We start from the raw sequence: 22486 nt of genomic DNA, 5'->3' as shown, positions 1-22486 counted from the left end.
TGGATGCAGCATCATACAAATATTATCAGATACTGATGCCATGATTAATTTATATTGCGTGCAAATGTGTCCAATTTTACTGAGACAAAGTGTGTTGTATTCAGCTGGTCATGTGATTTTAACATGTCAGTTTTAACATGAGGTGATCCAATCTAAGTAAAATAATACCGCTTTGATATGCCTGAAGTCTTCATCTCATGTCAAATGATTTAATAGTTAAAAATACTATTCGTTTATTTGTCTAAAACTTTTTAATAAAATAAAAAATGCTGTTTAAGACAGACAGTTGTTTTGTGTGTTATAAAAGAGAGAGAGGGGTTTTTAAATATATATCACATATATATTACAGTATGTCATATAATAGAGAATGATGTGACTTTAGTGAGATAACATTTGTTCTTTTCCAGTAAGTGTTGGGGAAGATACAGTACTTTAAAACTGTAGTTTGCCAAACTTCCCATATTTTAAATTACATGAACTGCAATCATGCCCTTGACCCTACAGAAGATAAAGTGTGTGAAAAGTAGATAAATAGATGAATTATCTACAGTCATGCTAAATGAAAAAAGTTGGCTTAACAAGTGATTTAAAAAAATAAACAAATACAGTGAGGTGCAGGGAGTATTAAACTTGAACAGACATTTACACTAAATAAATAAATAAATAAATAAATAAATAAATTAATTAATAAATTAATATTACTGTCTACTACTCTTTATTAAATGTCTGTTCAGTGTTTTTGCCTGCCACAGTACAATGTTATTTTAGTATTATTTATATACTATTAAAGTAAATATTAAAATGTTTAATTAGCTTAAATTTTTATATGTTTCAGTTCAGTTTGCATTTAGTAATTTTGTTATGTACTTGTGTCATTTTTGTTAGTTTTCTATTTTTATTTATTTTATTTAAAGTTTCTATTTAATTAATTTATTTTTATTTCAGTTTTTAATAATTTTTACTAAAGTACTTCAACTTAAAGTTAATTCAGGTAATTTCAAAAACATCTTTTATTTATTTATTTACAATCACTAAAAACACTGCCACAGTAAATTAATGTATTTAAATTATCTTTAAAATGACTTTAAATAAAATTTTATGTCAGTAAATTATTTTAATTTGGGGGCTTTTCTCAAGGATTCATATGCAGTTAATAATGTAATTTGATTATTTTTATAAATGAATTTTAATAAGAAGGTCTAAAATGAAACACGTACAATCTAGTAGTGTTAGTAGCCTCGCTACTTTCAGTTACTTCCCAGAACTGTTTCCAATCAGTTTCAAGTTATGGATGAGGCAAGTAACGCTGGTTTCCTTATTTCTCACTCAGACTTTCCTCCCACTCTTCCTGGCCCGTTCTTAGTCTCCTTCTCCCACTTTCTCTGTCTTTCGTTCCGGACAGTTTAACACATGCCAGACCTCGGCAGAAATGTGTGGGGGAAGCGAGGGTGATGAAAGACCAGTCAAAATGCATGTGAGGAACTGCCATTAGCACATGTGGCTTTCGCATGAATCTAATAACACCAGCGGACGCCTCTGCGGGCATTTGTGGTGTATGAGGTTTGTTGATTTGTGTTATTTTTTGTGATGATTTGGATTGAAAAGAGAAGAGGCCCAGGTGTGGGGGCCCATGCTCTCACTTGGTTTGGGTGAGCTGAAAGCATTGGATGACGGCATGATTTGTTTCCACAAACCTCAGGTCTTGGGGTTAAGGGTCACTTGTCCTTTCACACAGGAAGACATGTTACAGGACTATTACAAGAGTGAATGAGAGCACTGTATGAGACACTGCCTGACCTTACACTCATGGGGCCAAAACTCTCTTGTGCTTGCTTTATCGCCACTTTTGCAAGGACAAAGTGTCAAGTGTTCTCAGCGGAGGGGAAAAGTGAATCACCTTTGTGTAAACTCTACGAGGGCAGAGGTTAGCTTATTTTCTACAGGTCGTTTGTGTCTCAACACAGTTTAATACCACTATCCGCTGAACAAAATGCATTAAACTGATATACTGTCAAAGCGCTTGTTTTTTATTTAAACACACACTGGACTGGAGGATTGGATTGTCTTCACCTTAAGGGCTCTTCTCACAATGGATGACAAATGAGGAGGTCTAGCAGCCACTCTTTGTCTCTGGTGGTCAGTTAGGAGCTGCAGGTGAAACAGCATGATGAAAGAGGTGGTCGCTCATGTTATATCTCCCATGGACTTAGTTTATAGCTTCATTTCACTATCCTACCATTATGTGTTTCTGGTGGGTCATAACCAAGGTTTAAACAAGGCCTGAATGATTCTTAACAGAGAACCATTTTTCTTTTGAATTTTATATTTGGAACTTTCTATTCATCAAAGAATCTATCACGTTTCCACAAAAATATTAAGCAGCAAAATGGTTTTTAACATTGATAATAGTAATAAGAAGTGTTTCTTGAGCAGCAAATCATCATATTATATCACAGGAATTAATTATATTTTAATATATATTAAAATAGAAAACAGTTGTTTAAAAATGTAATATAAATGTAATAAAAATAATATATATATCTGTTATACTGTTATAGATTACTGTTTTTACTGCATTTTTGGTCAAATAACTGCAGCTTTGGTGAGTAGAAGAGCCTTCTTTAAAAAAAAAAAAAAAAAAAAATCTTACTGACCCAAACATCTGAAACCTGGGTTATTTATCTTCAACCACCAGCTTGTAGGTCCAACACCAAAATTTTAATTTAAACCCTGGTCATGATGCTAAAATGGGTTGCAACATCTTTTATGTTTAATATAGAATAAATGTAAAGCGTAAAATGCAACTAAACATATTATCATGTATAATAAATATAATTGGTAACACTTCAGCACAGGGACCTATTCTCACTATTAACTAGTTGTTTATTAGCATATTGGCTGTTTATTACTACATATAAAGCACATATTCTGCATGACCATATTTCCTCATCCCTAATCCTACCCAATACCTTAACTAACAACTATCTTACTAACTATTAATAAACAGCAAATTAGGAGTTTACTGAGGCTAAAGTCATAGTTAATGGTTTGTTAATGGTGAGAATTGGATTTTAAAATAAAGTGTGACTACTGTATCTAATTGCTCATAATAAATGCTATTAATTTTTAAAAAAGATTTTTTTTAATCTCTTTTGTTACTGACATCAATGAACAGGTTGCGTGACATGCCCTCATACTTAAAACCCATCAACAAAACTACATGAGAAAAAAAAAACACGCCTCAGACTGCTTTAAATATGGGTTCATTTGCACTCAGGATAAACATGGTTTGTGCCGACCACAGTGTGTTTTGTGGGGTGAATTACTGGCTGCTGAGAGCATGAAACCATTGAAATTAAATTTTGTACTGTAAACAATTTTGATACTGTATTGGGTCGCCCCTTGAGTCCAATGTAAAATGTGGGTCCAGAATCACTGCTCTAATCCACTGTTTGTTGTATTTGTGCATTTGTGACCACACCTGCGGTCAGCCTTAAAAATTCCCCCTTCCCAGCTTTCTAGGCCTCTTTCATCAGTCCACTTCAGTTTAAATGTCTGTTTCCAGGTTGTTAAGCCTGCAGTAAATTCTTCAAGTCAACCTCCTGAAAAGTCTCATTACTGTAACTAGTAAGATATCTATTACTTGAAGTAGTATTTTTACCTGAGCACACTTGGAATATATTTGTGTGTCCATGCTTTTAGTTTAGTCTGTTGAGGAAATTATGTAAGTGAAGGATTGCGGCGACTCACCTAATTTCCAAAATTCTTAAATAAAGACTATTATTAAAAGGAAACCAGAGAACGAGGAGCACCCATTACCTTTTCCTATTTGCTGGTAGAAAGAGGCCCTCGTGACCTTTACTGACGTACAGTCAGAGTCCAAAGCTTGGAAAAAGCCAGATGGCCAAGGACACATTGTCAGTCAGCGTGGAGGAAATGAACAGGGCATAATGTATTGATGACTGAAAAGCTGAGCTGGAAAGAGAAACAAAGACTGTCAAAGAGAGAGAAAGAACCTGGACGATCCATGAATTTGATTTAGATATGTTTTCGTGACACTTCATGTCAGAATTTGGTGCAAATCATTTTCATTCAAAGACCCTTTTTCAAAAGAATGAAAGACATTTAACATAAAACACTAGAGAGACTGAAGTCAGGCACTATTTTTCAAACATATTTTCTGAAGCCTTTCAAGGAGAGAGACTGAGATTATAATTAGCCAGGGAACTGAATGCTGTATTCATTTCACAGCAATCCCCCATTAATATTTAATAGACGCTTCTCTAAGTACTTGCCAAGTAGCCATGGAATAAGAGGGATGATGTTCAATAGATGTGATCACATTAGCAAAATTTCAGTCAGTTTCACAGGAAAAGAGATCCATTGTTAAGTGTAGTGATGCATGAAGCACGGCTCTCATAGAAGACACTTTAACCAAGCAGATTTCTGTTTTTGTGTGACCAACTTAAACATGAGCAGGATCTGGTATGGTCACATTGTGAAATTTCAGAAAAAAATGAACTGACAAAAATGTACATTGTGTATTGTCAGCAGTGTAACAATGCATGAAGCAACTTGAAGCCTTTGCGAATTCTGTGTTGAGAAATTCTCAGTCGTGCATTGAAATGACTAGATTTCGACCACAAAATTTTGATGCGGAGTGGTAACATGACTGCACATTAATCTAGTCATCATCACACAAATACAATCTTTCAGGCTTGCAGCTGCAGTAACGTTTACTGTGTTAGAGTTTATTTTCCGATAAATATGGCTGAATGTACGCTGTATGTTTATATGCATTATACTACAATATAGCATTGGTTCGCTCTCAAAGCAAAAGAAGTTAAAGCATTTGTCACCAGCCCTCTCACTAAGCATGATGCACAACCCTGTGATATCACTCTACAAAATAAATCGAACTGTAATTGAATCTAAGAAGGAGTAATGGTCCTCTTATCAAACTGACAATAAGACTTGTCTAAGATAGACTGTATAAACATAAAGAAACATAACTTGGAGTTCACTTCAGTTCTTTGAGTGTTATTGTAACTTATCTTCATCCATGCTGTAAGAGCTATGTCTTCGGGTTTTCTTTCTTTGAGAGTGAAAAAATGGGGCTTTGCCGCCAAATTGGCCTCTACTGTACGTCCAAAACTGTAGCCCCTGAGAAACTAATAGAAGTCAACAGTGTTTCTGTTGGCACAGAGTTTTATAAAATACTAAGGCTACACTAAAAAGGTTTTTCAAAACTGGTAGCGTACTGTGCAGACGCTTTCTCAGGTATTTCTGTGCCGTCTCTGAACAACACATAAAAGGATTGTTCATCCTAAAATAAAAGCTCTCTCATTATTTACTCACTATCATATTTTGTTCTGACCATAGGCCTTATTTATTCTGTGGAACATAAAAGAAGAACATCATGGCAGCTCTTTTCAATGCAATGGATTGCATGAGGACAACATTTCAGAAATGTCCTTAACAATGTATATATGTATATATGTTTAATTTCAGACACTTCTGAAACAGGTTGGTACCAGTGATATTACCTGAGAAGTTAAAGTAAATATGCTAGAATACTGAATACTGACACTGAAATATCAAAAGCACTGAAAACACTGAAAAGCATATAAAACCTAAATATTTTACATGCATGTACAAATGCACTGTATGTAAAATGTACAAATATTTTTGAGTCTTTTAAGGCTAATTTCATACCGAATTCATTAAAAAAAATATATATTTTTGCATTTAATCATTGATATGAATTAAATACGTTCCACATTTCAAGCGTGCATCACTTTACTCAATCCTAAACCTTTCAGAATTAAAATGAAAGAAAATTCTGTCAAAACCATTACTTAACCATTTATGTATGTGTGTGAGAGAGACTTTAATGATTGTGTGTTAATTTAACACTGTTCATTGTAGATGCATGGAAAAGATTATCCTTCAAAATGGATCCTTTTGTGTTTCACAGATGAAAGAAACTCGAAACAATGAGGGTGAGTAAATGAAGTCGAACTAATCATGTAAAAGTGTACAGATACAGATGCTGCAGTGTCGTGAACTTCATTAGAGGACTCCAGCTGTCTAAAAGGCCCAAAAAAGGACACCCATAGCTGTCATATTAGGTCATTAATATATTGTCTTAAATTCCACTGTAACACAGTGGAGATGATGTATCACACACATAAAGTGTGGTCTGGTACATGTGCTTTATCCTCAAAGCTGAGCATATCTGACCCGCACTCTACAATAGATCAAAGAGGATATATATCTCTCACTTGCTGTTAGAGCCAGATGCTTGTAAGGATGGAGGGAAATGGATCTTACACGAAAGCCTTATTAAGCAACACATCACAGATCTGCTCTCTCTTAGAGTCTCCGAGGTTTCTCCCAATTCTCCACTGCAGGTGTTCCTGTCGGCGCAGAGCCCAGAACCTGAGCGGTTACCTACGGATCCTTCCGGACAAAGACCTATAAGCTGTGATGTTCCTTAACTCAGGTCCATAGAAATATCTTGGCACTCCTTTATCCCTTGGACCAAGAAAGAGTGTCATTGCCCAGTTGATCTCCAATTTGGAAAATTTGCAACCATGGGTCTTATTACCGCATCGGTGCGGCCAGCATGTGGATGTTTTTGTCTTTTGGGAGAGGGGGGAGTGTTTTGGATTGATGACCGTCCACGCACAACTTAAACCAGATCTTCCCTATCCACACAAATTTCCTCGCCTGCGGAGCGATGGGAGCTGGGCCTGTTGTTTTTTCTCATTGCATGGTAACTTATCTTTGCTGTAGTGTTCACAGTAGCCACAGCTGTTTGACTTGGACCCGGCCGGCAGGTTAAATGAACAGGGTTCAGAATAAGTGAAGATGTATCAGGTTCCCCTGCGCCGGTCTGATGCGAGGAAACGCAGGGTGGACCGACCTTTCATCACTGTGCGTGGGATCTCTGCCACACGATGACTGATTTAACGCTCTGATCCAAACTCTGGAGACTGACCTTAAATAACCTTTGACTGCATCATAAATCATAGCAATTGACTGAAAACTGCCAACTGTTTGATGCTTATAGCATACGAATGGTGAAACAATGTTGAATGTAAAATGTTAGTATTTTTAATAATTGTAAAATGAGAGCAATAAAAATAGATTTTATTTTTCCACACCTATGAATGATGGTCCACAACTACATGATGTAGGCTTCTATTTATATTTCCAGTGCAACTCGTGATGGAAAATATGCTTAAAGAAAGCGCTAGTTAAAAGTGAACTGTGTCATTTCTGCACCATACAAAATGGTACAAAATTATTTTAAACAGGTTGTCATGTTTTGAACATGATTTGACAGTGTCTTCCATCAGTTCATCAATGCCAACTCATTTATAGCCGTCTATGAATAATTTGGTAATACTTTAATATGAAATATACTTCTAATGCATTTCGCAATCTTAATGTTAATACCACTATTTACAAGTTTATTAAAAAAAATCAAAAGTTGTGTCTGTTGATATTATTTAATGGACTGGAGCTAACATGAACTAAAATAAACAGATGTATTTTTTATATTAACTAACATTACCAAAGATTAATCATTATTGTAACCAATGTATTCTTTATTGTTACTTTATATAAGCTCCAGTCCATTCAGTAATGAAATGCTTGTTTGCCACACATAAAATAAAGAACTGAAATGTTGACATGCATTTTTACGGTAAACTCTTGGCAAGCACAGATCCCAGATTTATTTATTTTTTTAACCATAAATGCATGATTTATTTCTGTATTTGTATTTATTTATTTTCCAGTGTGGCAGAGAATGTCCTAAATGAGCTGCAGAGGTTGACTGTAGCGTGTGCAGTAGTGCAGGTGGTCCTCCAGCAGAGGCAGGGAGTGTTTGGGAGCGCCATGGAATGACAGGAATCTCATGGAGTGTGTATACAGGTGGGCAGGGAGACAAGGCGAGATTGGATCAGACCGTTAATTGGGAAACCAAGTCCCTGACAGTAAACCAACAGCTGCACTTTGCATTCTGCTCTGAGGCTCAATCAGTGAGAACAGGCAGTAGAAGGTTCTGGAAACAATCTGCCTGGGTCTGTGTATCGCCATCGTTTGGACAAACTTGATAGCAATCATTTCCCCCTCAGTGTTGTACTGCAAACCTGCTGCCAAGGACTATTCTGGAGGTTGCTTTCTCCACTTCTAAAGATTAATGAGCACACTTCGCCACAAATACATGATGTAGACCTCTCAAGATAAATCAATAAAATTATGATAAGCTGTCCTCTTGAATCCCAAACATTAAACACTCAGCTGGTGCCAAACAGTTAAACTAATGCGCTATCACTTCTCACTTGCAAGTCTTGGATTGTGGTCCCGAATGGAAAAATCGCATTCGTGGTGCACATGTTTGTGTTTTCAGTCAAAAGGAACTTGCTGCCAACTTTGTGCATTATGTGAGAACTGCGAGAAGTGTGAAAAATATTAAATGAAATCAAATTAAATCAACATTCCCTCCTCAGTTTTGGTTAAATGCGTTTCTAATTTAATTTTAGAGTATGAGTCCTTAATGCCAAACATGGAGTTTTCTCTTTTAATAAGCAGAAAAGTGTTAACTGTGCTACATGATTTTAGCTCTACCACACCCATTTTCTTTGTGAGCACATGATGTATGTATGATTTATATTGAACAGATTATGCAGAATAAACCAGTAAAAAATATCCCAGTCTGGATCATTTTGGCAACCCAGGATTAACTAGTTTAAATGTTCAACTCAGCATGCTTCAAAACTACACCAAAACTCAAATATTGTTTAAAAATGTATATACTACTGGGTTAAATTTGTAAAATGAACCCAAAATGGACTGTAAATTAAAATGACTTTAACACACACAAAACCACTATATTTTATGTTTCGAGGAATTGGTTAAATGTATTTGGTATGAAGAAGCAACATTGTGTGACAGAGTGGATATGAATGCAGGGGAAGCAGCCTATACAGAATACCACAGTTATAATATGTCAGCTCAACTCAAGTCTATTATTATGTCTGTCTCTTACATTTTTAATATTTAGTGTTCTGGAAACTATAACAAAACTATAACAAATATTAAGATTTATAGAAATGAATGAATATCAAATTCACAGATACTATTTCAATAAAAAAGGCAAAAAGGATATGATTTTTTCAAGACATGTTTTTGTCATGTTTTTAACATTTTAGTCATGAGGTTCATTCTATGCTATTTTTTCCTCTCTTTTAACTGGCTTCATCTGATTTAGACTTGCATACATTATTAATGCAGTTTGTGCAAGTTTGGATTGTGTCAGTTCATGCCCTGTGAACCAGTACAATATTATGCAAAAAAAAACATAAAAAACAGTTATAAAGCACATTTATTGTTTTCCACGCAAGAATGTTCTTTGTAGATACATTTTTTGTACTTTTAATGTATATACCTTTATTAATTTTAATTTATTGATCATTTAATTCAGTTTTTGTGAATTGGTCATATTGTTGAGTGAATTAAATTTTACACAGGCATCATAACTGCTACTTTAGCGTTTTGATCTAAATGCCAGTGTGTATGTTTCACAGCAGTTATGAAAACAAGGAAAATCTTACTTTTCTGTTATAAAAATTTTTCTTACTTGTATTCTTAATTCCATAATAATTGGAGTTCTTCTCCAGACTGTTCTGAGGATTATATTCGTGACTTGTGGTTTTAATGCTCCAGGTGTGAAGTCACATTTTACGCTGTTAGTTTCAGTTCCTGGCCCAGATCTTCTGTAGTAAAAGTGACTGTTGTGCCAATAAATAAGATTCTAAATGGCTAAAACAGCCGTCAGTCAAGGTCCCCTGCCAGTTTATTGGAGGGTTTGAGGTTTCCTGCATTTCGTCATCCTGAATCGTCCGGCCATATTCTTAAGATTCAGAAGTTTCCTGAGCCCTAGCCGAATACTGAGTATGTGATATTATGATTAAACCACATTATTGGATTGCTCTGAACAGCTATTATTAAATCTGTCTCAATGCATAATCCTCACAATTCAAGCAGGTTCAAACACATGCAGTACAGTGGAATAAAAGAATGTGAAAGAACACAGAATGCATTTCTAATCGTTTATAAAGGTGTGTCATTTGAATAGATATTCCCAACATGGCAAGATTGTGAGCTTTTTATGCGATTTTAATTCAAAGTTGGGTCTAATTACTTAAATATACATGTAACAGTTGCGGATTTTTCACAGATGGCCTTTTTTAATGTGTCCCAGATGCGTCATGACCTGGCCTCGACCCAAACGGTTTGCAGAAACTGACAAATTCAGAGCAGGCGTGTCCATAGTCATTTTACTCTCTAGACATGTCTTTCACTGACGCAGAGAGCTGCAGTCTCTATAAAAATGCCAACGTTTCATTACCTGTGTAACCGGTGCTTTTGTTCCTCGATGAAAGACAAAGAAAAGATTGGGCTGGAAAATAACAACAGTCACGTGGTGTACAGGGTATCGTACATCAGTGAACATCATACATCAACACCTACAGTTGCGCTGAAAATTACCCTAAATCACTTTTTGGAAGGAGGCTGAGCAGACACTCAGGCCCTGTGTGGAAAACTCTTCAGTTGGCTGTGTTGTTCTTGGCATGGCATGGAGAAATGACAACATTACCCTTCCTGCTAAAGGAAAGTCGTTCCCTGTGGGGTCAAGGTAGAAGGTTCATTCAGGATCAAAAAGTAACATGGGCCAAAGGTACTCCAAAACAACTGTTTTATTTTTTGAAGGAAAAAAAAAAAACCTTCCTCTTGCAATGCACACACTGGCTGCGAAATTTCTAGATGCTCAGGAGAACAATATAAAGCTACATAATTACTTTAATGCAAGGAAGAAATGGTATTATTTTGCACTCTGTGCAAATAAAACTGTGCCAGAAGGGTTGTGCTTCAAGACAATTTCTCTGGGCAACATTTGTCTGTAACAAAAAGAACTAAATTTCTGAATTAAATGGCAGTTCATGAAAAAAATAAAATAAAATAAAAAAAATGTTCCAAAAGGAAAGTCATACAGGTTTGGAACAACATGAGGATGAGTACATATTTTGGGGGAACTGTCCTTTAAAGGGATAGTTCACCAAAAAAAAAAAAAAAAATAAAAATTTTGTCATTATTTACTCTCATGTCATTCCATATAATGTTCCATATAACATTCTTCAAATGTCTTCTTTTGTGTTCCACAGGTAAAAAAACAAACAAACAACAACAACAAAAAAAACCTTCATGGAGGTTTGGAATGACATGAGAGTGAATAAATACTAAAGGAATAGTTCACTCAAAATTGAAAACTCTGTCATTATTTAATCACCCTCATGTGCTTTCAAAATTGTGTTCATTTCTTTCTTGAAAAAATATGTAATATATATATATCTTTTTTATATATATAATGTTGTTGTTTTGGACTCCTTTCACTTTTATTAAAAAAGTTCAGAATAACTTTTGTTTTTCACATAAGAAAAAAAAACATTCATGTTTGGAACAACAAAAAAATCAATATTTTTAAACATAAAGGCATAGTTCTGAAGAATGTTCAGTCTTGCTTTGGAAGGACATGAGGGTGAATAAATATTGTTGGGTCAACTGTCCTATAAAGGGATAGCTCACCCAAAAATGACAATTCTGTCATCATTTACCTAACCATTGTTGTTCCAAACACATTAGAAGATATTTTGACAAATGTTGGTAATCAAACAGTTTTGGTTCCCATTGACTTCCATTATATTTTTATCCAATTAACGCAAGTCAGTGGGGGCTGCAACTGTTTGGCTGTCAACATTCTACAAAATATCTTCTTTTTGCTCCACAGAAGAAAGAAATCATACAAATTTGGAACAACATAAGGGTGAGTAAATATTTTTGGGTGGACCATCCCTTTTACGATCCCTCTTCTTTCCACAGTATTCAAAGTGGTTGGAGAGAAAGAAACATCATTCCAACAGCAAATCAACAAACCCGTACAAACGTTACATTTGTTTGGAAAGACAAACGTAAAAAAGTCTTGCTTGTTTACCTGTGTGTGTGTCCGTGCTCAGCTTTGTTTGTGATCTGTGGTGTATTTTTCATACCTAAGTCATGTTTGTCTTGATTTGTGTTTATTTGCTCGTGTTTTTATTGATTTGTCTGTTTGGGGCCGCTCCTGACGGGCCATATTCATCATGCGTTGTTTAGACACGGCTGTGATCAGTGCAGCTGGGTGCTTGGCAGGGTTTGAGGGGTCATAAATATATTTCCCATTCATTTTGTAAAGCCACGAATTGTTTCCCCAAGGGGATCGTTCTTCGTCTCACTTTGATCACAGTATATCATACACAAACATCTAAATCGGACGGCTAATCAAAAACGTCTTCCACAGAGGGAAAATGCATGGCTGGCTTTGACCACAACTGAAAACAAATCCACTTAGCCTGGGTTTTGCCTATGTGTCGAGGGAACGGCAAAGCCACAAATCAAAAGAGTCCAAACTTCTGGAGCTATCGAATCACCAGCTGCTCTCATATATGAGCAAAGACGTTCGAGAAGTTGGCCGACTCGATAAAGTGCCAGTCCAGAAATTAGAATGCTCACTCACGTGGTCTTCACATAAACGCCAAACCATAATATTAGTTCTTCAACATGGCTTTCCATAACATTTACATCACACAGTCCTCTTCAACCTTTGGTAAGATTTCCATTAAAAAGTTTTTTGTTGTTGTTGTTGTGAAATTCATTGAGCAGGTTTGTTGTGAAAAAAAAAAGTTGAAACTGAAATACCTAACATTTGTTTATTTACAATGTAAATAAAAGATACGAACTATATCGTAAACTTGAACAGGAAAAAAAAAAGCAAGAAAAATATGCCATATGTAATGTTGATATATAAATTATGAACACGTACACACAAAAGTTTGGGCTCAGTAAGATTTTTTTTTTATTTATTTTTATATATATATATATATACACATATATATATATATATATATAAATTCATACTTTTTCAATATTTAATTAAATTGATCACAAAAATGATAACTTTTATAATGTTACAAGAGATACTGAAAATTCAGCTTTGCCCACACAGGAATAAATTACATTTTAAAATATATTAAAATAAAAAACAGTATTTTAAATGGTAATAACATATCAAAATATTACCATCTTTTCTTTTTTAATCAAATAAATGCAAACTTGGTGAATATAAGAGACTTCTATTAAAACATTAACAAAAATCTTACCAAACCCAATTTTTTGAAGTGTAGGTTTTTAATAACTCAGATTATTTGCAGTCCTGAAGTACACAAGAAAAGATTCTTATAATAGTTAGATTTTTATTCTATTATCCTTTGAAATTAAATGTTTATCAGTATGTCATGTCATATTCAATCCGTTTCAATCCAAAGTACCCACATTGTAAAAAAATGAACAAAAAAATCATTATAATAATAATTCATCACTTAATCAAAAAATAAGCTGCAATTAACGGCATCCTTCGTTTCTTTACAAACAGACTAAGATAATACTTATTCTGTGCTGTCACAGATTATATCAATGTGTTTTTAATTAAAGGTACTTTTATCAAAATCTGTATGTAAATACAGTAGCAAACAGTTAGGGCAAAAATTAAAACAGTGCAAAAATCCTCTCAAAGGCACTCGTGTGGAATGTTTACAACATTCAAACTTACATTTAATTACAATGTCAAAATAGGATGAAATGCATAGTCTCTTGAAAACTGTGGCCACCTTGGACTTATTATTTAGACTACTCTTCAAAGTCCGGTGCCACTGGGGGCTGAGCTCTGGTTTGCAACCCTGTGAGCATCTGTTTCACAGACCAAAAACAAACCCTAACCACTCAGAATGAAATAACACAACACGGCCCAGTACTAGTTGTTAACAGCCTTCGGAGTACCAACATTGATTCCTGAGGAAACTGGCAGGTTCTGACTGGCTGGAGTGCGGGCATCATAAATGCGCATGCTCAGAGCTCTGGTCGCTGTCGTGACTGTCGTCCTCATTGCTGGGCGAACCCATGGCATGGTGCAGTCCGACCATTGGGGAGAATTCAGAAGGCAAGAGAGTTCCTTTCTTTACGTTCACCAGTTCTTTCTCCCGCGCAGCGGCTCCCTGCTGACCTCCCTTCACCCGCTTCCACTTCATCCGTCTGTTCTGGAACCACACCTTTACCTGCGTGCAAGAGAAATACTGTTAAAGTACTCATATAAAGTATATAGAAAGCAAACAGGATGAAGAATTTTATTTCAAATTTAAATTCAAGTAGAATCAAAATGGAATGAAAAAAAAATGCAACTGTTCTTAGTCTAATTTTAAATAGCACATTTTATTTCTTAATATTAATTGCCCAAAAACATTATCACAGAGTGTTATTTTGGTATCATTGATATACTATTATATATTTTGTTAATATTTTAAATTAGATTTTAATTTTAGTTAAAGTTTTTATTTAAAAAACTTTTTTAGTTCAAAGCAACTTTGTTGTGGTTTTTCTTTATAGTTTTTATTACATTTTTTATTTAGTTTTAGTTATTTTAGTACTTAAACTAAACGAAAATCATAAGTTATAAATAAATTAACCATTTCGTTAACTTGTGGGAAGAACTTAAGGAATGCTTTAATTCAATGTATTATTTAATTAAACTGAAGAATCATATTAAATACCATTTTATATATTTATATATTTTGATATTTATTTGCATTTATTTAATATGAAACATCTTTATTTTAATTTATTATCTGAAAACTGTGTAATGGACATATTTGTGTGGTTGTATGGCAAAATTAAAAAGTTCTGATTTGAACAATTACAGAAAAATGTCTAATTAGTTGAGGTAAAAAATTATTTTGCATATTTTACAGTAGGTAAAGAACTGAGTAATTTTGTTTTCCGCAACTTCAAGAGTCATTTCTTATATTTTGCTAAATTCTTCCCAACCCTGTATTATATAAAGTATACTTATAAGAATAATTATGAACAAATAAATATTGAATACCATCGATAATTCAAGAAAAACAAATGAATAAATAAGTGTTGTTTGCTCATTAGGAGACTAATTTTTGGCCAAGCTTTTATACAGTAGTCAATTACACACAATGTTTATGGGACTTTATTGGTCTCTTAGCAACACAGGCGTCCAAGATCTGCATCAGGGAAACTCAAAGCCACTTTGTGGGAGCGTGTGTTAGACGTGTGTTATGGCACTTTCCAGAAAGAGTTGTTTTGGCACGTAGACCCCCACTCTAAAACCACCATCACGCCCTCTGTATCAGAACCCCCTTCATACTGCGCGCGTGTATCAGATCGGATGAGCGACAGATTTAAAGCTTTCTCTCAATGACTTCTGCCAAGACAGCACTCAGATCCCACACATATAGACCACATACGTAAACCAAGTATATGTGCATGCTTTGTGGGTCCTTCATATCTGCTTTTAATCTTTAAAGGAACTGTGGATGGTGGACTCTTGTGTTTTTCTTCTGGAGCAGATTTCTGGGAAGTTTGGTGGATCAGCGATATGATTGGCTCTGTGGGGCCTAGCATTGGCTCTCTTTATTTCCACCTGGTCAGTTTTGTGCTGATGCAAAACTCCTGGTCGCCCGTTGGCCCACGTTCCAGGTCCTGACTTGACACTTTGCTCTGTATTTGTGTCTCCTCTGGGATGATCAAGCTGCTGCCTAAAACGGGTCGATCGGATCTGGACTAAGTGGCGGCACCTCACCCCCCGCCTCTGGCTTGACAGCGGGACTATTTCAGGCTGAGGGGGTTATTTTAGGAAGAGCAACGCAGGTATTTTAGAGAGAGCTCTTAAATGAGTCAGCAGATTTCCTTACATGACTAAAAACATTTAGATTAAGTGTGGGAAATTTTTTGCAACTCTTTACACTAATAACTATGGGATTCATGGAACTGTGCTACCATATTTAACAATTTATTATTTCAAAACAACATGTATTTTTATATGCATTCAAAAGTGTGTATGTTGAATAAATATAACTATAAATGCAATGGAGCAAAGGTGCACAGAAAGGGTTGATTTTCAGACTTTTTTTTTGTTAAAGATTTGAGATCAACCCACGTCCACAGATTTATTGGATCTGTGCTGAGAGTCATCGGATAGAAAGCAATTGTGTGGAGGAGTAGGAAGAGAAAGGGGAATAAAAGAAAAATGCAAATCCTAAGTGAGTTGCTGTACAGTAAAGCTTCTTTTTAGGTCAAGACTCATCTGGAATGATCCTGAACTCTGGAATGGCTGTGTGGGATGTGCGGGTCATTTTGAAGAAAGCACCAAGAATCAGTATCTACAGTAGATCTACAGTGAACTTCAACCATTGTCTAATTTTAAATATATTAGTAATATGCAAGACTTGGGGCTAGTTTTTACTCCAGTGAGTAAAAGTGAGTAAACGTAAGTTATAAAGCATTAAAAAGGTATATATATATATATATATATATATATATATATATATATATATATATATATATATATATATATATATATATATATATATATATACTAAAAAATATATAAGAGAATAAAAAATAAACTATAAAACATAATTATTCAAACCTTTTGTAACAATGTTCCCCAATAACAGGGCATGTTTTACAGTCTATTGAGGTACGTTGTCACATTGGGGCCTACAATTAAACAGCTACTATTTTCTTTGCAGTAAAGTAAACAGCCAAATTATGATAAAAATACACAAAACCAACAGACATGAAGTAATTAATAAATTTCTTTAAAATTTGGATAACACTTTATTTTAAGGACCGATTCTCCCTATTAACTAGCATGCAAATTACGAGCATATTGGCTGTTTATTAGTACTTATAAAGCACATATTAATGGCTTATTCTGCATGATCATATTTTAGATCGTTTAATCCTACTCCGTACCTAAACTTAACAACTAATTTACTAACTATTTATAAACAGCAAATTAGAAGTTTATTGACACAAAAGTCATAGTTAATAGTAAGTTAATAGTGAGAACTGGACCTTTAAAAAAGTGTGACGAAAATGGGTTAAAATGACTTTTTTTTACTCTAATTCTTATAGTAACTGAGATACGGTATACCTCTGTGACTACTAGCCCCTGTCTCCTTCATATGATTTTATTTTCACTATTTTGAAAGGTGTATATCATTGCAGTTAATTAGCAGATGGGAAAATTGGAGGCCTCTGAATTAACGTAATATTCAATAAAAATGTGCTCATGGGGACTCTGGATCATGTCCCGCTCCTGCTGTCCCATCACTTTCCCTCTGTCTTATCTAATAAAACTCATTCAAAAAATGTTCTAAAGAAAAAAAAAAAAGAGAATCCCTCCCTCAATCCTAACAAATAGACTGAACCTCTCGACACAGAGCCCTGTGTAAAACACGTCACTCACTTCTAACGTAAAACATATTTCTAGAGAACCTATACTGAAATATTTTGAGATTTATATCAGTAAATGAGGTCATATTATTTAATTTGTTGAAAATTACTAACATTAAGCATTGCGTTTATCACTTTATACAACTTAATCAGTTTAAGTGATGTCAGCATTTATGTATCGGCTTTTTTTACCCGTCAAGCAAAGAAATATTTTGAAGTGCCAGTGTTATGTCTGTTGGTAGCATGTGAAAACAGGCTCAGCATTGAACGTACTTGTCTCTCTGTGAGGTCAAGGTTGACAGCGATTTCGTAACGTCTGAGCCGTGTCAGATAGTTGTGGTGAGCGAATTCTGATTCCAGTTCTCGAATCTGTTCCTTGGTGAACGCTGTGCGCTCCTTCCTAGGTTTACTGCTCACGTCTGACTTATAGCTCCCATCCTGGGAATCTGAAATGAAAAACAGATCACTTTCCAGCCGCTGTAAATGCATAGAAAAAGAAAGAGAAAAAACGTTAAGGGAAAGCAAAAGGGTGAAAAAATAAGATGGTGTGATAAACTGCAGGGCTCTGAAATAAAATAAACGAACAAAAATAAAAATGAAAGCGGAACAATTTGGCCTGCCAATCACCCTCTATTATGGCGATATGGCTCTGGTGTTTTTAGCAGGCGGAGAAGGGCCAGAGAGCGGAGCACATGCTCTCAAATCTGGCTTCGTTCACACTCTCCAACAATCAGATCAATTTACTCTTTATTTTCCACACACGTCTCCTTTAACAGAATACATGAAGCTTTCCCAGGGAACATTTATGATTGGTCCAAAAATGATCAAATTCAACCCGTTATGTGTTGATTGAAGCTTGTTATGCAATATACAGTATATTTTTTTTATAATATTGTTGTGAAGATGTTTCTATATTACTGGGGGGAAAAAATCTGCAAAAACAGGAATATGCAGGGTATAAAACCAGAGTTTGATTCCCTCATTTATTAATTCATTAAATACTAAATTTAAAAAGAAGCATTAACTTTGTTGCTCCCTGAAGAGCTTCTTTAAAATCAATAATGAAACTGAATAGTATGGCAAAGTATGTAAATTCCAGGGCAAATAATTCATTGGGTTTTTATTTTATCAAGAATTATTTTTTTGCAATTGGTTAAAGCAATTATTAAAAAGAACTTTATTTGGTAGCATCTAAATGAACTGATTAAATCAAAAATATTATTTAATGTCACTAAATCAACGTAAATGCATTAGGTTTTTTTTCCAACAAAACTCAGCTCAAGGGATTGATCAGTTAGAAATATTTTTTTAAAGGTAATAAATCACAGGTCACCACAGTGTATCCATATGTGAACAGCAAGCAATAACATTCTCATGATTACACCACGCCTTATAATTTTAAATACATTTTCTTTTAATATTTATAAACTACTGTGAGTTTGAAATTAATATACAATCTTTTTCTTTTCTTTTGGTACCATACTAATTTTCCAATATCAAAATGTTTACTTTTATAATATTTAGAATGAACAGTGTAATTCGCTTAAACAGTGTAATGCAAAACAATCAGTTAAAATGCAGTTAATAGACAGAGAGACTTTGAAACAAGTCATTACAAAAAAAATCTTTAAAGGAAAATATGTTTCCAATGAATATCTTTTGGCTTGCCATTCAGGGACGGGTGTGATTTAGATATCCAATTTTTGGCTCATTTGAATTCATAAAAATACAACTGCTATAGAAATCCAAAGTTTTTATAGGACACAAGATTATGAGCTTTGAAACATATATTTCATATCCAGCATCATTTTTCAGAATAATCTCTAATCTGTTCAGCCTATTGCTGTAACATCTCGATATCTGACATGGCTCTAAATGGAAACCACACTGGCTTTGATAACTGCCAACAGACTGGAGGAAATTGGATTTGGTATAAAGGCACAGCAAGTGCCAACAGGAGCCTTCTGGAAATTTCTATCACCATTGGGTCTATCCATCAGTATGCCATCATGCCATAAATTACAGGCACCTGGATAATAAGCAACAACATTTAGACCCCCTTCATGGCATGTATAAGCTGGGGTTATTCAGTTCATCTACCGTAAAAGTGAAAAAAGTAAACTAAATCTTTTTTCACAGCAGTGACTTTTTTTTCCTGTAGACATTCGCTCTGTTCACAATTCCACTTTATACGGCAAGATCTGTGTATTCGTGCAAAACAACTAAATTGCTTTTTCTGCACCACAGTTTTAAAGACTGCATGTCAATGTCAAACCACTTAGATGACCAGGTGTGACATTTTCTATTGTTCTTGAATTTTAAGGTCATGTTTTATATAAAAATTCTCCAGCTGCAGCCCTAACTGTTTTACCCAGCCGTAAATGGTGCGTATGTGTTTGGGGTATCAAAAGCGCAGCTGCGGGCAATGTCAGCATTTAACGGCAGCTTTCACCTGTGGTCTATTAAAGACCTGAGGGTAAATGCCAAAGTGACTTACACCTCTGAGACTGATGAGAGAAAGAAACAGGGCAGCCCCACAGCTCCAGGCCCTGCCATTAAAACTCGACTGTGCCGTGTCCAGCCCAGTCTGGATTCTGGTCCTGTTTTTTGTTCAATCAACCTTTAATTTATTCCCATATCAGGAAGCATTCTCTCTTAAAACTAAGAAATATCAAGCTGCTTTTGACCATATTCATGGTCTAAAGCAAACTGCTTAGTTTGATTTATTTGTAAAGTTTGCACGCTCTTCTACATGGTTCATAGACGGATTAGAGAGGTTTGTGTGTGTGTGGATCTGACCTGAATGTAAGATGTGTAAAATTTAATCACACTTTTCTGCTTATGTCTTTTCTAGCAGACGACAGTTGTATTAAATTATTCTTAGTATGTAGTTAAATACATACTGAAAAAAATGGTGTAGGATTTACGCTGAAACGATTTCTATTCAGAAACTGCAAGTTAATTTAACAAATTCCAAACAAATGACAAGTAACACATTGAATTAAATGTGAAACTTTGAAGTAAAAAAAAAAAACAAAAAAACAGAGATAGTATTTTCTTGCAAATGTCGAAAAATATTTTTTTACAGTGCAGTACAAATAAGATCCATTTCGTACATATAGAATGATTTTTGTTTAAAAGTTTCTTGATATAGACTAAACTGTATAAATTAAAACTCTGCTATTTGAAAATTAAATTTTACTGCTATTTGAAATTTAAATTTCAGTTAAGTTCTTGAAATCTCTGATAATTCTTTTCCTATTTGAAATAATTTTATTTATGTAAAAATATAAAGGTACACAAATGTTTAATTCTTACTGAACATTGCAAAATAAACTATTAAAATAAAACTAAGCTATTTTCTAAACAATACATTACATTGATTAAACATATAATTTGGTGCATGGATGAATTTCACCTTACTATTTATTAAAACATTTTCAAAATTAAATTCCAATTCCAGTCCCAATGACAGAAAATAGACAAAACAACAAATATTACTTAAACCATTTTTTTGTTGTTGTTGTTTTTTTACTGATAAATAACACATAAATCGAATGCTATATTACTGAATAAAGCAAAAGACTTTTACTTGTGCTATACTGAATAAATCTGATGAGTAATAAAAGAAACAATATTCAGTTCTCGAGTCACGGAAAAAAATTAATTATTTACACTGTAATAACTAAACAAAAATCAAGATAAAAAATAAAATCAAATTCACAATGCCTTTTCTACTGAACGCATATGAACATGGAAGAAAAAGTTTTGAGCTGCGTACCTGAACTGTCACTCTTCCCTTTGCTATTCCGTCGCTCCGGCTCAACAGGTGACATGGTCTGTCTCCCGTATTCTCCGGACACACATGATGCCCGAGAAGGGTCACTTCCAGAGAGTGTTGGGTTACCTACACACAGGCCCTGCGAGCCCACTCCTCCTGCGCCGCACAGTTCTGGAGCCGCTGTGTCAGGGTGCGGCAGGCAGAGGCCATGGCGCTCGCCATCGATCGAGGGCATCTGCGGCACATGCCAGGATGGTTGATGCTGCGAGAGGTGTGGATGCTGGGGAGCGGGGTGAACTCTGTGATGGGGTCCTCCGAAGCCACCCTCCTCCCCCGCGTAGCTGCAGGGCGGCGAGGGTCCTGGGAGGTCAGGGTAGGATACGTGGTCGGAGCGTCCGTGCAGGGCCAGGGAGGATTGGGTGAATGCTGGGTGCAGGGCTTGGGATGGGGCATGCGGGCTCCGAAGGCATCCGAACAGAGAGTGATCCATGTCTCTTTAGTATCTACAAATCCACTTAACTCCGTGAGCAGGAAATCACACAGCCTCGCACCCGTGGCCACCGTAGTCCAGGCAAAAGGAAGAGGGAGCGGGCGGCGATGAAAGGCAAGGCCTCCGGTAATCCTGAGCATGCAGCCCCGTTGCCAGGCCGAAAAAGAGGGTAAACACACACAGCCTGCAAGAGGAAGCTCGGGTGACAGACGGGAGAGAGAGAGAAAGAGAGGGAGAGGGAAAGACTGAGCCGTCTGGGCCCGACTGGATGCAGTGCTTCTGGAGAAGTGGAGTTGGAGCGAGGGAATGAGGGAGGGGGGGTTGAACGGAGGTGCTGGAGGAATGGATGTTATATATATAGGGCGTAACATGAGAGGGAGGTTGGGTCACAGGCTCCTCGCTACTGACCACATGCATACGATCTTCCTCCAGAACAGCAAGGTACAATAAATCTGAGCCCAGCCAGCTAGTTCCGGGCTCACGAAAACTGGGGTACGATATTTTGGACCCGGGCTATCCGATCCCAGAGACACTTTTTCTAAGAAATGAGTTGCATAAGCAGCCAAAAAGTGAGCGTGGAATAGACCGAAGGGGTTATGGGGGTCTTAGGGGTGGGACAGGGAATGGGGTGAGGGGTTTTGGGGTGCTATCTGGTGTCTGCTTGTATGCACGTTTATCAACATTGCCAACATCATTCAGACTGTGAATAGGATCATTCTCCAATAAAATAACTGCTTAACTGCATAAAACACATTAGGTTTGCATTGCTTAAAATGGCTTAAATTTTG

At 35.6% G+C, this 22486-nt stretch overlaps 1 protein-coding gene across 1 annotated transcript; it reads right to left on the bottom strand.

The window, feature by feature from the left end:
* Nucleotides 1–13195: 13195 nt before the first annotated feature.
* Nucleotides 13196–22271, bottom strand: LOC109065687 (homeobox protein MOX-2-like). The gene is made up of 3 exons (XM_042745643.1): nucleotides 21209–22271; nucleotides 17701–17873; nucleotides 13196–14216 (listed from the first exon to the last, which is right to left on the bottom strand). Exons 1-3 carry the CDS (start codon nucleotides 21696–21698, stop codon nucleotides 13995–13997), a joined length of 885 nt encoding a protein of 294 aa, XP_042601577.1. The 5' UTR covers nucleotides 21699–22271; the 3' UTR covers nucleotides 13196–13994.
* Nucleotides 22272–22486: the final 215 nt, after the last annotated feature.

Source organism: Cyprinus carpio, chromosome B19, assembly GCF_018340385.1.
Source record: "Cyprinus carpio isolate SPL01 chromosome B19, ASM1834038v1, whole genome shotgun sequence".
Taxonomy (NCBI): domain Eukaryota; kingdom Metazoa; phylum Chordata; class Actinopteri; order Cypriniformes; family Cyprinidae; genus Cyprinus; species Cyprinus carpio.
This window is presented reverse-complemented; position numbering and strand designations above follow the sequence as displayed.